This window comes from Paroedura picta, unplaced genomic scaffold, assembly GCF_049243985.1.
Source record: "Paroedura picta isolate Pp20150507F unplaced genomic scaffold, Ppicta_v3.0 Ppicta_v3_sca21, whole genome shotgun sequence".
In the NCBI taxonomy this organism is placed as follows: domain Eukaryota; kingdom Metazoa; phylum Chordata; class Lepidosauria; order Squamata; family Gekkonidae; genus Paroedura; species Paroedura picta.
In genome coordinates, this window is record NW_027518618.1 from 1916397 (window position 1) to 1931880 (window position 15484).

The 15484-nt window shown below is 54.1% G+C and overlaps 1 protein-coding gene across 1 annotated transcript in view; it reads right to left on the minus strand.

Annotated features, from left to right (window-relative positions):
* Positions 1 to 15393, minus strand: part of STRN4 (striatin 4) — a 31995-nt gene extending 16602 nt beyond the window's left edge. The window contains exons 1-6 of the mRNA XM_077318468.1: positions 15115 to 15393; positions 4737 to 4840; positions 4389 to 4462; positions 2420 to 2498; positions 2071 to 2271; positions 872 to 1028 (exon numbers count right to left, since the gene is read on the minus strand). Of these exons, the coding sequence (XP_077174583.1) occupies positions 872 to 1028; positions 2071 to 2271; positions 2420 to 2498; positions 4389 to 4462; positions 4737 to 4840; positions 15115 to 15393 (894 nt within the window). The remainder of the gene's footprint in view (positions 1 to 871; positions 1029 to 2070; positions 2272 to 2419; positions 2499 to 4388; positions 4463 to 4736; positions 4841 to 15114) is intronic.
* Positions 15394 to 15484: the final 91 nt, after the last annotated feature.

Consider the following 15484-nt stretch of genomic DNA (forward strand, 5'->3'; position numbering starts at 1 on the left):
CAAATTGCATAACACATAAACCAAACGTGTTTCAATCTTCCTCAGTGATTTAAATCTTTGCCAAACGCACCACAGGCTGAAGAAATGAGCAGTGACTCATGGAAGTGCCTCCCCTGCCACAAATTTTGTTAGTCTTTAAGGTGCTCCTGGACTCAGCTTTTTCCTACTACACCATATACTGCTTGTTAAACCTACAAGTGTAATCGAAGCAGCAGACATCCAAACACAGAAATTTTATGATGACCCCCTTTGTTATTAAACAGGACCATCAAAGGTAACTACCTGAATTGGATGCTATTAGGGGTCCAAACTTCTCCATAAGCCAGGTCAGGATCAAGCATTATCCAAGGGCCTCTTGTGTATGTTTTATTTATTAATTGGATTTATATCCCACCGCTCTCAGAGAACAGTTTGTGGCGGGTTACGAGAACAATGTATGCGTAGCCAGATTCTGTAGGATGCTTTGGGCTGATCCTGCATTGAGCAGGGGGTTGACTAGATGGCCTGTATGGCCCCTTCCAACTCTATGATTCTATGATTCAGGAAATCAAATCCGGATAGTTACTTTTGATTGTACATGACTAAAGATTGTTGTTTTGTTATGCAGAGCTAGGAACCTGAAGCCAGGGATGTACAAGCTGGACAATTAACCTAGGTTTGTGCTGGTCATGAGCCAACTCTGGTTTGCTGGTGATAGTAACTTAAGAATGATACTCCGGACCTACTGCTTTAAGCGCTAGATTGCAGATTCTTTCCAGGAAACTGAACTTCCTTTGATGGCCTGGATCTCATCTCTGGACTCTCTGGGTCATATAAAGCTCTCCCACCCTGAAACTCCCTGAAAGGGGGGGCATGGAAAGGAGGAGGGCACCTTGACTCTCTGCTTCTTGTGCTGCCGCTGCGTCTCGAGGGGCACGCTTTCCAAATCCTCCTCTTCGTCGCTGTCGTCTTCCTCGCAGCCATGCAGGAAGGGGATCTTCTCCATTACTGTATTGCCGAGCCGGTCTTTGGCCTCCTTCCCCGCATTCCTGGTGGAAGAGAATTAAGATCCGCTGACCTTCTGGAGCCCCACAGCAGGGCCCGAGGTGCTCTCATGAAGAAAGGGGGAAGGAGGAAGCACCCTCATGGTTAACAGACTGAGCAGAAATGACAGGACGCGCACTTAACCTACATGAGTTGAAAACAGATTACTCAATCAGCAGGAGGCAGGTCTGATCCAGCACGGTTACTCCTGTGCCTGGATATCCCCAACAAAGATGCCAGAGCTTTATGGAGCTGCCTTTGTCCACTGCCAACTCAGATGGGCAGACTTGCGTCAGAGACTGCCGACCTCAGGGTCCCAATAAGCGTGGGGTGGGCTGTTGGCTTCCTCTGCCTACCAGATTTTCATCTTGCCTCCCTTCTGCAGGTCAAGCAGATACTCATGCTCTACCACTGAGCCACGGCACCTCCGCAAAACACACACAGGAAACTGCCTTACACTGAACCAGACCCTTGGCCCTTCAAGGTCAGTATCACCTGCTCAGCCTGGCAGTGGCTCTCCAAGGTCTCAGGCAGAGAAAGGTCCTTCCCATCACCTACAACTATTTTTCACTGGAGACAATGGGGGCTGAACCTGGGATCTGTTGCATGCCAAGCATAGGCTCTACCACCGAGCCATGGCCCCTCCATGAAGCATCCAGCAAAAAACACCCAAAAAGCTTTCTCTCATCCTCCCTAGTATTGCTCATTCTACAGCAAACCAGAAACCACAGAGTTGCTAACATGAGACACGGCTTAAACACATGGTACGGCACGAAGAACGGCTACCAGCCATGATGTGCTTTGAATGTGGATGGGCCTTGCTCTCTCCCGCTGTGACACTCTGCCGAAAACACTGTGAATGCAGGCATGGGCAAGTAAAACCAAAACTTACTCAGTGCAAGGCATGCACCACCAATAAGGATGGCCTTGGGACCACCCCGCCCTTTTTTCCGGAGACAGGGCCAGGAAGCGTGAGAGCTCAGCCAACCAGAAGGAAGAGCTCCTTCCCTCTACACCAATAGCAAGAGGAAGCCCAACGCCACTCACCTTTTGATCTGCTCCTCAATCTGCTTGACAAGGAGGGACTCGCCCCCGTTAAGGCCAGCGGGGCCAGAGGCAGGGCCCGGCCCCAAGCTGCTGGGTTCGGCAGCACCGTTCAGCTCCATGGAGCAGCGGCCCAGCAGGGAGCGCACCCGCTTGGAGCGCATGTCCAGGATAGTGTCTGTGTAGCCCACTTCTTCCAGGTACCTGGGGAGACAAGACCCAGACTTCCAGTTTAACCCAAGGATCAGCAACTAGCAGGCTGGGGGACAAGCCCATCCCCGAGTGAAACAGCTCATTAGCTGTAGCCAGAACGCTCTCCCGTGTTGCTTGCCCACCGGGTCGCTGTACTCACTGGCGGAGGAGTTGGCGCCCCTCTTTCCACATGAACTGGTTGCTTTCCAAGGAAAGTGGCTCTGCTGGCCCGTTGGAGACTAGGGGCAAAAAGAAAGAAAGAACCTTGTCAAGGCCCTGTCAGTTGCGGAGGGAAGCTTGCGAGGGTTAGGCAGGCCCTCCGCTGTTCTGGGAAAAATGGAGAGCCTAAGCAGAGTTCCAGAAGGAGCTTCCAGGGGCTACTTAACCATCTTAGACCAGGGGTAGTCAACCTGTGGTCCTCCAGATGTCCATGGACTACAATTCCCATGAGCCCCTACCAGAGTTTGCTGCTTTGTCAGACAAAGCCCACTCCCTCCCCATTCACGGGAGAAGCCAGAGACTGAACTTGGGATCTTCTCTACACAAAGCAAAACCGGTGCTCTGACCTCAAACTCTGACCTCTTCCCCCTGTCTCGACCCAAAACATTCCCATCACTTCCTACCCTCCCCCCTCAGTGGATCACTGCTCTTCACTACCAAACAGAGGCCAATGCTCAGGCATGCAGCCCTGACATTGGAACATCCCTTGCAGCACAAAGCTACTAGCCATGGTGACCAAAAGAGAACTTCTATGCTCAAAGGCAGTCAAGCCTCTGAACCCCAGTGCCAGGAGGCAACATCACGGAAGGCCTTGGTCTCTGCCTCAGAGGAACTAGTTGGCTATTGTGAGAGACAGGAGGCTAGATTAGATGGACCTTCCCTAGTCTGACCCAGCAGGGCTCTACTGGTGTCCTTATGAAGGCCTCGGCCTCTCTGCCCTGTGGCTGGCCCTGCAGAGGAACTGGCTGGCCCCTGGGTGAGACGGGAGGCTGGACTGGATGGGCCTCCCTAGTCTGACCCAGCAGGGCTCTACTGGTGTCCTTATGAAGGCCTCGGCCTCTCTGCCCTGTGGCTGGCCCTGCAGAGGAACTGGCTGGCCCCTGGGTGAGACGGGAGGCTGGACTGGATGGGCCCTCCCTGGTCTGACCCAGCAGGGCTCCCCTGATGTCCTTAGGAAGGCCTCCCTGCCCTGTGGCTGGCCCTGCAGAGGAACTGGCTGGCCCCTGGGTGAGACGGGAGGCTGGACTGGATGGGCCTCCCTAGTCTGACCCAGCAGGGCTCCCCTGATGTCCTTATGAAGGCCTTAGCATCCCTGCCCTGTGGCTGGCCCTCCAGAGGAACTGGCTGGCCCCTGGGTGAGACGGGAGGCTGGACTGGATGGGCCCTCCCTGGTCTGACCCAGCAGGGCTCCCCTGATGTCCTTAGGAAGGCCTCGGTCTCTCTGCCCTGTGGCTGTCCCTCCAGAGGAACTGGCTGGCCCCTGGGTGAGATGGGAGGCTGGACTGGATGGGCCCTCCCTGGTCTGACCCAGCAGGGCTCCCCTGATGTCCTTAGGAAGGCCTCGGCCTCCCTGCCCTGTGGCTGGCCCTCCAGAGGAACTGGCTGGCCCCTGGGTGAGACGGGAGGCTGGACTGGATGGGCCCTCCCTGGTCTGACCCAGCAGGGCTCCCCTGATGTCCTTAGGAAGGCCTCGGCCTCTCTGCCCTGTGGCTGGCCCTGCAGAGGAACTGGCTGGCCCCTGGGTGAGACGGGAGGCTGGACTGGATGGGCCCTCCCTGGTCTGACCCAGCAGGGCTCCCCTGATGTCCTTAGGAAGGCCTCGGCCTCCCTGCCCTGTGGCTGGCCCTCCAGAGGAACTGGCTGGCCCCTGGGTGAGACGGGAGGCTGGACTGGATGGGCCCTCCCTGGTCTGACCCAGCAGGGCTCCCCTGATGTCCTTAGGAAGGCCTCGGCCTCTCTGCCCTGTGGCTGGACCTCCAAAGGAACCAGTCGGCCACTCTGTGAGACAAGAGGTTGGACTGGATGGGCCCTTCTTGGTCTGACCGAGTAGAGCTCTTGCATTCTAACTCATCATTTCCTTGGGGGGGGGGGGGGCTTTCCTGGGGGTTGCCATATCAAGAATCCAATACCTGGTTCCAAGACATCTGGCTTCTTCTCCCCTTGGTTCGGTTCGGTCCCAAATTTCAGCTTGTGGTACTTGGACCTGCAACGAGAAAACCTTTAACAAACGTTGCAGGAAACAAATGTGGAAGTCGACCATTTGGCATTTTTACAGGGTGGGGGAGGGGGACCTCCAGGGACACAACTGTGTTCAGATGGCCCTCAGGAAGAGAGGGCAGTAGAGAAGCACCGTTCTAATGATCCAGGGACAGGCACGAAGATCTCTAATCTCCATGGACTTTAGCTTCTGAAGATGTGGCCCAAGATGACCCCAAGAACCTGACACCCCATGCCCAGAAGTGGGGAACACGACTCACCTTTCCTGCTTCAACGCATATTCCAGCATCTTTATCCTCCGGACAAGATCTGTCTTGAGGTTCTCTTGGCCCTTCCTCTCCCCCTGGAGAAATGCCACCTGAGCCTGAAGGAGACAAGACCCAAAGGTTAGAGACACGGGGTTATGAGGATACGCATGTGCATGGCTCCCGGCCACATGGCAAGCCAGAATGTAGCAGAGACAAGAACCAGCCTTGGGGAGCCATGTCAAATCCTTTCAGTTACGTACCACAGAATGAGAAACTGGCACTCCCCTACCTGAGAGTGCCCACTCAAAGCTATGGCATCACCCACAGGACTCAGAGGGGAGCCATGTAGGGCTGAAGCAAGAGAACAATGTCTCGCCCCAGTGGCATCTGCAAGACTAGCAAAGTTTTATAAGCCTTTGTGTGCATGCATACTTCTTCAGGACTGTTGACCGTTGCAGAGCAAATGGAAGAAGAGCTGGCTCTTATATGCCTCGTTTCTCTACCCAAAGGAGCCTCAAAGCAGCTTACAATCCCCTTTCCTTTCCTCTCCCCACAACAGACACCCTGTGAGGTGGGTGAGGCTGAGAGAGCCCTGAGATTACTGAAGGAGGAGGAAGAGGAAGAGCTGGTTCTTATACGCTGCTTTTCTCTACCCGAAGGAGTCTTAAAGCGGCTTCTAATCACCTCCCCTTTCCTCTCCCCACGACCTCACCCCTGTGAGGTGGGTGAGGCTGAGAGAGCCCTGATATTCCTGCTTGGTCAGAGCAGTTTTCTCAGTGCTGTGGCGAGCCCAAGACCACCCAGCTGGCTGCATGTGGGGGAGCGCAGATTCAAACTCGGCTCGCCAGATGTGGGGGAGGAGCGGGGAATCAAACCTGGCTTGCCTTTCATAGCACGCCTACAAACAGGATTTCATCCTGCAAAAAGGTTCAAAAAATGGACAGCCATAGAGACATAGCAAGCATTGTGGAGGCAGGATATGAGTGAGAAAAACCCTTCATAAGATGGGTGGGGAGCAGTGTATCGATGGCAGCACTTAATTGTACGCAGTGATCCAAAACAAAAACATTGGGGAAGAAACAAGCAGGTGCTTGGTAGCCGCTTTCTTACTAAACCAGTTAAGCCTCCTCCATGCCATCACTGGAGTTCACTGAGCAGGTGAGCAGATGATCGAAAGGCCAGGATGCAGACACCAAGGTACCATTCTAAAGCACCAGAGCAGAAAATGTGTCTTAGCTGCATAAGCAGATCTGTTCTCTTCCTAAAGAGGAGAAAGTGGCATTACTGCCGGAGAGCCTGGCCCTAGGCAGAGGAGGAGAAGAAGAGTTGGTTCTTATATGCCACTTTTCTCTACCTAAAGGAGGCTCAAAGCGGCTTACGTTCGCCTTCCCTTTCCTCTCCCCACAACAGACACCCTGTGAGGGAGGGGAGGCTGAGAGACCCCTGAGATTACTGAAGAAGAAGAATTGGTTCTTTTATGCCACTTTTCTCTACCTGAAGGAGTCTCAGAGTGGCTTACAGTCGCCTTCCCTTTCCTCTCCCCACAACAGACACCCTGTGAGGGAGGTGAGGCTGAGAGAGCCCTGATATTCCTGCTCGGTCAGAGCAGTTTTCTCAGTGCTGTGATGAGCCCAAGGTCACCCAGCTGGCTCTGCATGGGGGGAGCGCAGATTCAAACCCGGCTCGCCAGATTAGAAGTCCACGCTCCCAACCACTACACCAAGTTGGCTTGCAAGAGCAGGGTGTTACACAGAAGCAATAGCTCAGGGGGAGAGCTTCTGCTTCATACACACAAGGTCCGGGATTGAATCCCGGTTAAATGGATGAGGCAGCAGGTCATGCAGAAGAGGCCCCAGAGAGCGGCTGCTAGTCCAAGTAGGGGAAACTGGCCTTGATGGACAAGGCCCTGATGCAGGAGAAGGGAGCTATGTGTGCGTGGGGCTGCTTGCTGCTCACCTCCAGGGATAGCTGGGCTCTAGAATCACTAATGCACAAGTCACACTGCAGGCAAGGCCGCTCCATACGGCCCAAGACAAGAGGCTTTACCAAAGCACTTCAGAAAACTATCAGATGGTACCCTAAGAATTGTGTGGAAGATCTTCCCTGGGGACTAGGACCAGTAACGCAGATGCAGAGATCCACAGAACATAAGCACAGCACTGCTGAATCAGGTCAGAGATCCATCTAGTCCAGCCTCCCATCTCACATGGGGCCAGGCACAGGTCAGAGAGGCCAAGGCCTTCCTGAGGACATCAGAGGTGCCCTGCTGGGTCAGATCAGGGAGGGCCCATCCAGTCCAGCCTCCCCTCTCACCCAGGGGCCAGCCAGTTCCCTGAAGGGCCAGCCACAGGGCAGGGAGGCCGAGGCCTTCCTAAGGACATCAGGGGAGCCCTGCTGGGTCAGAACAGGGAGGGCCCATCCAGTCCAGCCTCCCGTCTCACCCAGGGGCCAGCCAGTTCCTCTGCAGGGCCAGTCACAGGGCAGGGAGGCCGAGGCCTTCCTAAGGACATCAGGGGAGCCCTGCTGGGTCAGACCAGGGAGGGTCCATCCAGTCCAGCCTCCCGTCTCACCCAGGGGCCAGCCAGTTCCTCTGCAGGGCCAGCCACAGGGCAGGGAGGCCGAGGCCTTCCTAAGGACATTAGGGGAGCCCTGCTGGGTCAGACCAGAGAGGGCCCATCCAGTCCAGCCTCCCCTCTCACCCAGGGGCCAGCCAGTTCCTCTGCAGGGCCAGCCACAAGGTAGGGAGGCCAAGGCCTTCCTAAGGACATCAGGGGAGCCCTGCTGGGTCAGAACAGGGAGGGCCCATCCAGTCCAGCCTCCCGTCTCACCCAGGGGCCAGCCAGTTCCTCTGCAGGGCCAGTCACAGGGCAGGGAGGCCGAGGCCTTCCTAAGGACATCAGGGGAGCCCTGCTGGGTCAGACCAGGGAGGGTCCATCCAGTCCAGCCTCCCGTCTCACCCAGGGGCCAGCCAGTTCCTCTGCAGGGCCAGCCACAGGGCAGGGAAGCCGAGGCCTTCCTAAGGACATTAGGGGAGCCCTGCTGGGTCAGACCAGAGAGGGCCCATCCAGTCCAGCCTCCTGTCTCACACTAGCCACTCAGTTCCTCTGGAGGGCCAACTGCAAAGCACAGTGGATGAGGCCTTCTCCTGATGTTGCCTCCTGGCTTTGGGATTCAAAAGTTTAGTGCCTCTGGACATGGAGGTTCCCTTCAGTCAGCTTAGCTACTAGCCCCCTCCACGGCTCGGTCTAATCGCCTTTTAAAGCTGTCTATCTCTGTGGACACCTGTACATTCTTTGGCAACAAGTCCACATTTGAATAATGTGGCATGTAAAGAAATATTTATTTATTTATTTGATTTCTATGACCGTTATTCTCAGAAACCGGCTCACGGCGGTTCACAATGTTTCAATACAAATACAGTACATTAAAACCATTAAAATTCCCCATTAAAACCCCATAAACAATGATTCAGTCACAATGATAGTGATTAAGAAAAACTATTCCTATACAGGAACGCTGGATGAGCAGAAGGGAACGGATGGCTAATTGGGCATAGGATGGAACAATCTGGGGAATCAGGCCAGTCTAATACTGGCTAATACCCCCAGGGAGAGGGGCCCGATCTTAGCCCCCGGGCCACCACCCAACCTCAGACAAATGCCTGGCAGAAATCCCAAGGTAGAGAGCTCCGACAGGGCCCGCAGCTCTCCCGGGACCTCATTCCACCAGGTAGGGGCCAGGACTGAAAAGGCTCAGGCCCTTGTTGAGGCCAGGCGTTCTTCCCGGGGTCCTGGGATCATCAGCAGATTCTTACCCACAGAGCAAAGTGCCCTGCAGGGGGCATAAGGAGGCAGGCGTTCCCTCAAGTATGCAGGACCCAAGCAGCGTAGAGCCTTGAAGGTTAATATCAGAACCTTGAACCTAATCCGGAAACAAACTGGCAACCAGTGCAGCTGCTTCAGCAGAGGCAGAACATGGGACCTCCAAGATGATTTAGTGAGGACCCGTGCAGCTGCGTTCTATACCAGCTGTAACTTCCGGGTTAGGGACAAGGGTAGGCCCGTGTACAGCGAGTTACAGAAGTCTAACCTAGAAGTGACCGTTGCATGGATCACGGTGGCCAGGTGTTCTGGGGGCAGGTAGGGTGCTAGTAGCTGAGCTTGGCATAGATGGAGAAACACCATCCAGGCTACCTTGGTCTCCCTCCAGAATCTGTTCTCATCAGCCTCACTGGATGCCCCCAGATAGAAGTCTTTGGGGGAAAGGGATGCAAGCTCCCTTTGTAGACTTTCTCCGCCCCATGCATAATTTTATATATACACTATTCTCAAACATCCCCCTACCCTTAGTCCATGCCCAGAGACAAGCATCTTCTAGCTGCAGAATCCCCAGGGGTAGCCATGCCTGACCAGTCTCCTCCTCTGCCTGAAGCCCCCTCTTCCAATATCCTTCTTCTTATTCGGTGCCCTGTTCCCCCGCCCCCACTGATGTCTTCCCTAATCTCTATACCGACAAATGACAAAAATAGGCACATCTATTTTTTTTCCAGGGAACTGGAGGCAGTTTGAAAATGAGATTATTTAGAGAATTTTCCATGCCAAAGCTGCTTTTTGTCTTTGGCTGCTGCTTGCGGTGTGCTTCACACATCCCACTTTCTCCTTGGATAGGCAGGTTTTTGCATAGTTTCAGAAAACTGCTTGACTACGGACAAACGAAACATGGCCTAAAACATGGGGAGTTAAAAATAAGCCCGCTTCCTACTCCCTTCAAAGCGACTTCCGACTTTCAGCCTTCCTGACCTGGACACAGTTAGCAGGGCCATGGGTCAGAGTTAGCAGGGCCATTCCACTGGCAGGAATGATACGAAGCATTTATAGCAGGATAAAGGAATTCTTTACCATCTAAAGAAGTTGTCTGTATCAGGACCTGTGACCCAAACTCCCCAAGGAAACACAGGAGGGCAAACAGCCATATGGACTGATAGTAAAATCAAAGGTATACCACCTCTGTACATGGAAGTTCTAGTTTCAGCTAAGCATTGCTAGCAACCCAGATCTCTCTCCCCTCAGACTATGAAGCCATTTGCCTGTATCTGTCCGTGGCCATCAAGACATCCCATAGGCAAGTTTTCCCAACAGTTACCCCCTGCTTGGAAGTACAACAGCCATCGGTTCTACCGTGTGACCCCCTAAGTCAGAGGGAGAAGCTTCACTCCCTGCCCACCCTTCCACAGAGCTCTGGCTGCAGACGCAGGGCAGTTAAGACAGCCGAAAGTGGGTTGAGGGAGACCCTGTTCCCTGTGGCGTGTTTGCGCATCACTTCGGCCCTTCTGTTGCCCTGGTCAAGTGAGATTTCGAAACCACACAGGAACCAGCTGGCCAGAAGTGAAAGCGGGATAAACACACAAATGCCCCTCAGCAGAAATTCCTCTTTTCCCCCAGCTCTTGCAAGAGTCCATCGGTTCCCTACCTCTATTCTTCAGCTCTCATAATCTTTTTTGCCTAAACACTGAAACCCGTGACCCCCCCCGGCCACCTCCGTCCCCGGAGGGAAGAGTTGGTTCTCCAACACCTGACAGCTCCCCTCCATTTGCTACTGGACACGTGGTAGCGAAATCCAACCACTCACGCCCCTCCCCATCTCCACGGAAAGTGGAAATGCCATTTTCCTTCACACCAAATGCAGCCTATGGACTGCTAGAAATGGGGAGGGGGTGATGAAGGGTGCACATCTGTACATTCATATACCCCCCCCCCACAGGTCCCTGCTCAAGTGTGACAGTCACCCCTCCTAGCTTCCTCCCAGAGTAACCAATCTACCACCACCAACTGGAGATGCTAAAGAATACCCCTGTCTTTCCTAAAGACAGTGGTTCTCAACCTTCCTAATGCCGCAACCCTTTAATACACTTCCTCATGTTGTGGTGACCCCCAGCCATAAAATTAGGCAAGGGTTCTTTCACAGAAATTAAACTGAAACTGACCAATGGCGTGAAGATCTATTGTTCATGATTGTATATAAATTGTTTTTTTCCAGGTTTCCCAGTTCAGTTCTGCCTCTTGTCCCACCATGCTGATCTCGCTCTTTTCCGCTGCTCCAGACAGACAAATGCTTGATCTACCCCACAAGGCTGTTGTGTGGATTGTGTCCCCCCGGCCAAGCTGGTCACCCTGCCCTGTGAAAGGGTCGTTCAACCTCCAAAGAGGTCCCGAACCCCAGGTTGAGAACAAGAGATTTCAGGGCACCCCTTGAGGCATGGAGGCTTCAAACGTATGAAGTCCCCAACAGACTCCAGTGGGATGGAGGCATTTTATCCAGTCCCCCCTTCCCCATTTCACAGCTAAATATCTGGCAGATAGACAGAAGAAGAGTTGGTTCTTATATGCCACTTTTCTCTACCCGAAGGAGGCTCAAAGTGGCTTACAGTCGCCTTCCCTTTCCTCTCCCCACAACAGACACCCTGTGAGGGAGGGGAGGCTGAGAGAGCCCTGATATTCCTGCTCGGTCAGAGCAGTTTTCTCAGTCCTGTGGTGAGCCCAAGGTCACCCAGCTGGTTGCATGTGGTGGAGGAGCGGGCTTGTCAGATTAGAAGTCCACACTCCTAACCACTACACCAAGCTGGTTACTGACCTGAAGCAATTTAAACCTTTGATATTAGCTGGAAGCAAGTTTCCATTAACATCCCTAGAGCCAACTTGGGTAACCCCAGCTAGCTTGATCTCGTGAGACCTCAGAAGCTAAGAGGGGCCAGCCCCAGTCAGTATTTGGCTGGGAGACTACCCAGGAAGTTCAGGGCCGTGACATACAGGCAGGCAATGGCAAGCCACCTCTGAATATCTCTTGTTTCACAATCCCCCCGGGGATGTGGGCTCTGATTTGATGCTGGCTCAGGTGGCACTGGATGGCGCCATCACCAAAATTCAACATCAGCATCCCAAATGGCTTTGGATGAGGGGCATGTCTGCCCACCAACAAGACCCACTCTCTACGCATAAATACACCCTGCAGACAAATGTGCACATGTGCATGCTCAGAAAAGCAGCTGATCTCTAACCCCTGTTGGCTGGAGGTCAGGACGTTATCAATACTGTAAGATACTATAGATAACGTATTAACAGTGGTCCAGGAAGGGTGTCTTGTTATCTGGAGATACAGCCACCAGCTCTAAGCTAAGATATTGTGGTGAGTGACCACAACATCTCACTTGCATAGGGTTGTTCCTGTTGACCTGGGTAGAAGAGGGGTACGGCCTCAAGGGTAAATGGTAATAGAAATCTAAACAAACAAATAAATAAATAAATAGATAAATGATCTCCTTTGTTTAAGGTGGGAGGTCCATTAACTATGATGTATTTTACATACACCACCCCCTCCCCAAATGCTTGTCAAATCTAAGGATTATTGCAGTAAACAGACTTGGGGCAACATAAGGAGATCCCTGCTGGCATAGACCAGGGGTCCATTTAGTCCTGTATCCTGCCTCACACTGTGGACCACCAGTTCATCTGGACAGCCGACAATGGAGCAGAGAGTCCAAGGCTTCAGAACAGCCCTGCTGGGTCAGACCAATGGTCCATCTAGTCCAGCATCCTGCCTCACACAGTGGACAACCAGTTCACTGAAGGGTCAACAACAGGGCAGAGAGGTTGCCTTTTGGCATCGGGATTCAGAGGGTGACTACCTTGGAGAGTGGGACTCTCAAATCATGGGACTCCTGGGTCCTGGGAGGGAAGGAATGTTCTTCCTGCTGGCTGAGAGGAGCCCGCTACGGCTAAGACTGGGCCTATCCTGGGACATCTGGAGGGCAACAGAGCACAGCGCAAAGCTTCCACAGCTTTCAGAGCATGAGAGAGGGAGGGTTGATGCACCCATTTCCCCAGCACTCACAGGGAAGAGAGCCAATTCTGTCTCTTAGGAGACATATTCCGGGGCCTTCCCAGCCAGATGCTCCCTTTTGGGATAGGGTGAAGGAGAACACAGGAGTCATCCATCCCTCCACTTCATGCAATTCACAACACAGGACTCCAGCTGCACACTCTTCCAAACAAGAGCTATTCTCTGTGGCAGGTCTGACGCTTGGGAGGGGCCTATGCAGTGGCCGATGGAGGACACCGGGACGGCCTAACCTCTGTGGGGACTATGCTTTCGGGAAGACTTCTCAATAGCCAAATTAAAGGCTGGTTCTTTAAAGCAGCGGTCCGCAACCTTTTTGAGGTTGCGGCCCATTGCCAAGGGGTGGGGGGAGAGGGTGACCCAGGGCCCTATGCATGCGCGGCAGCCCCGCACAAACATGCATGCGCGGACCTGCCGGCCTTCCCTCTCCACCCCACCTCCCGCAGAAAGAAGCTTGCCAGGGCTGATATGCTTGCAGCCTGGTGAGCTTCTTGCTGTGGGGGGTGGGGTGGAAAGAGGGAGCCACAACGGGCTGTAAACTGGGGGTTGATGATCCCTGCTTTAAAGGACCACGGAGGAATGTGACTGCTTGGAATTGAAGAGACCTCTTATTCAACAGTTACACAACTCTCCGCTAGGACTCCTCAGAGAAAGGCAGGGCACAAAGATTTAAAACAAGCAAGCACTCCTCTCCAATTCTATGGAGCGACAGGGATCCTGCATACAGGACGAATGACTTCTGCCCTGCGTTTCTGGTTGCTTCTCTCACTCATTAAATGATTGCTGGGACTGAGCACTATCTAGAAGAAGAAGAATTAGAGTTGTTTTCTATACCCTGCTTTGCTCTACTCAAAGGAGTCTCAAAGAGGCTTACAAGTGCCTTCCCTTCCTCTCCCCACAGCAGACACCCTGTGAGGTAGGTTAGGCTGAGAGTGCTCAGAGAGAATTGTGACTGGCCCAAGGTCCCCCAGCAGGCTGCATATGGAAGAAGAATGGGGAACCAGGGTGTCCAAATAAGAGGCCACCATTCTTAACCACGACATGAAGCTGGCTCTCAAACATGACTTTTTTTCTAAACACTTTTAGTCTAACCTTCTTCCAAGGATAGGCTGGTCATCCTTCTTCATTTCTGCCTCAAAGCAGCTCCTCCCCCCAATAAGATGAAAGAACATGCCTGGGCCAAAAAGGTATGGTAACCTGGACAGGTATCACCTTGGGCCATCAGCCTTTCTTGGTGCCACCTACCTTATAAGGTCACTGTGAGGATAAAACAATAACACAGGACTAATATCTACACTGCCCGGAGCTCCTAGCAGCAGGGCATGTTTAAGAAAGACACAAAAAAACTCCTACCTAGAAACCCCAGCCCAAAGCAATGGTTGATTTAGCAGCAGTGGAGGAGACTGGGCAGAAATCCTTGCAATGAGAAAAGGGAGGGATTATGACAGTGTTCCCATTTTGGACTGTGAAACGGATATGAGAAAGATGACGGTTTATCCCTCCCCAAGAAGCCACCCTGCAGGATATCAGACTGAGACTAAACACATGGAATGTATATGGGAAAGACCATGGCTTACCTCTCCCTAGTCCCATGCTACAGAAAGTAAGGGTCAGGCTAAGCATCAGGCCCAGGTTCAGGTCTCCCCTATGCCGCCAAGCATGCCGGGTCATCTTGGGGATTCCCCTTCTCCCAGCCTGACCTACCTGAGAGGGCTGCTGTAAGGACAGAACAATAAGAGGAGAGAACCATCCTGCCTGAGCTCCTTGGAAGAATAATTCAGGTTTTTAAAAATACAGATTAAACAGCCAGGAATCACAGCACCTATGCCAATACACACATATTAGGAAGAAAAAGGAAACAGCCACACTGGGGGAACAGAAGAGGCCCACCTAGCCTGTGGGGGAGACAGGGTGGAAGTGCACCCCTCCCCACCCCCAAACATAGCAGCCTTCTTGCTCTGGCCTACCTTACAGGGTGGCTGGAAAGAGGAATAACTGACAATGCCCCGAGCCACAGCTAAGGTCACCAGTGGAGATTGGAGGAATTCCTGGAGATTTGGGGTTAGAGCCTTGAAAGAGCAGAGCTCAGGGGGGGAGCTCAGGGGGGGGCTTCAACAAAGTATAACATCACCACCCAGCCCCATCCTTTCCTTCCTTGGCCTGGAGGTCGACTAGGATTCCGGGAGATCTCCAGGCCCCCCCGGGAGGGCCCGCAAGCACAGTCATTTCATACTCCCCCCCCCAAACAAACGAGGCTGAGGAGTAAATGAGGGAGATGGGGAGAGGAACTGAGGGGAGAAATTGAGAGAGGGTCTCTCTTCCCCCCCCCAATAACTGAGGTGGCGAGTAAAGGACTAAAGGGGGCGCCCCCTCCAGAGAAGAGGGTGCTTGGGAGGGGGGGTCTCTCCTCCTCCCCCCAAAATGGCGACGGCAGGCCCAGCAGGGGGGGGAGGAGAGCGCCCGCCCCTCCCCCTCCCCCTCCCGCCCGGGGGGGCACCTGGAGCTCGGCCTTCTCCGCCTCCCAGCGGCTCTTCTCGGCCTCGAAGCGCGCCCACTCGTGCTGGATGAAGTGGAGGATGCCGGGCAGGCTGAGCTCCCCGCGGCCCGGGGGCGGCGGCGGCTGCTGCTGCTGGGGGGGCTGCTGCGGGGGCAGCGGCGGGGGCTGGGGCGGCTGCTCCCCCGGGGCCGAGGCCCGCTCCGCCTCCATGGCCGACCCGGACAGCAGCGGCGGCGGCGGCGGCGGGGGCTGCTGCGCCTGAGGCTGCGGCTGCCACATACTGAGCGAGCGAGCGAGCGAGCGGGCCCGCCGCGGTGGGGCAGGGGACGGACGGGCGGGCGGCCTGCCTGCCTGCCTGGCAGCCAGCGAC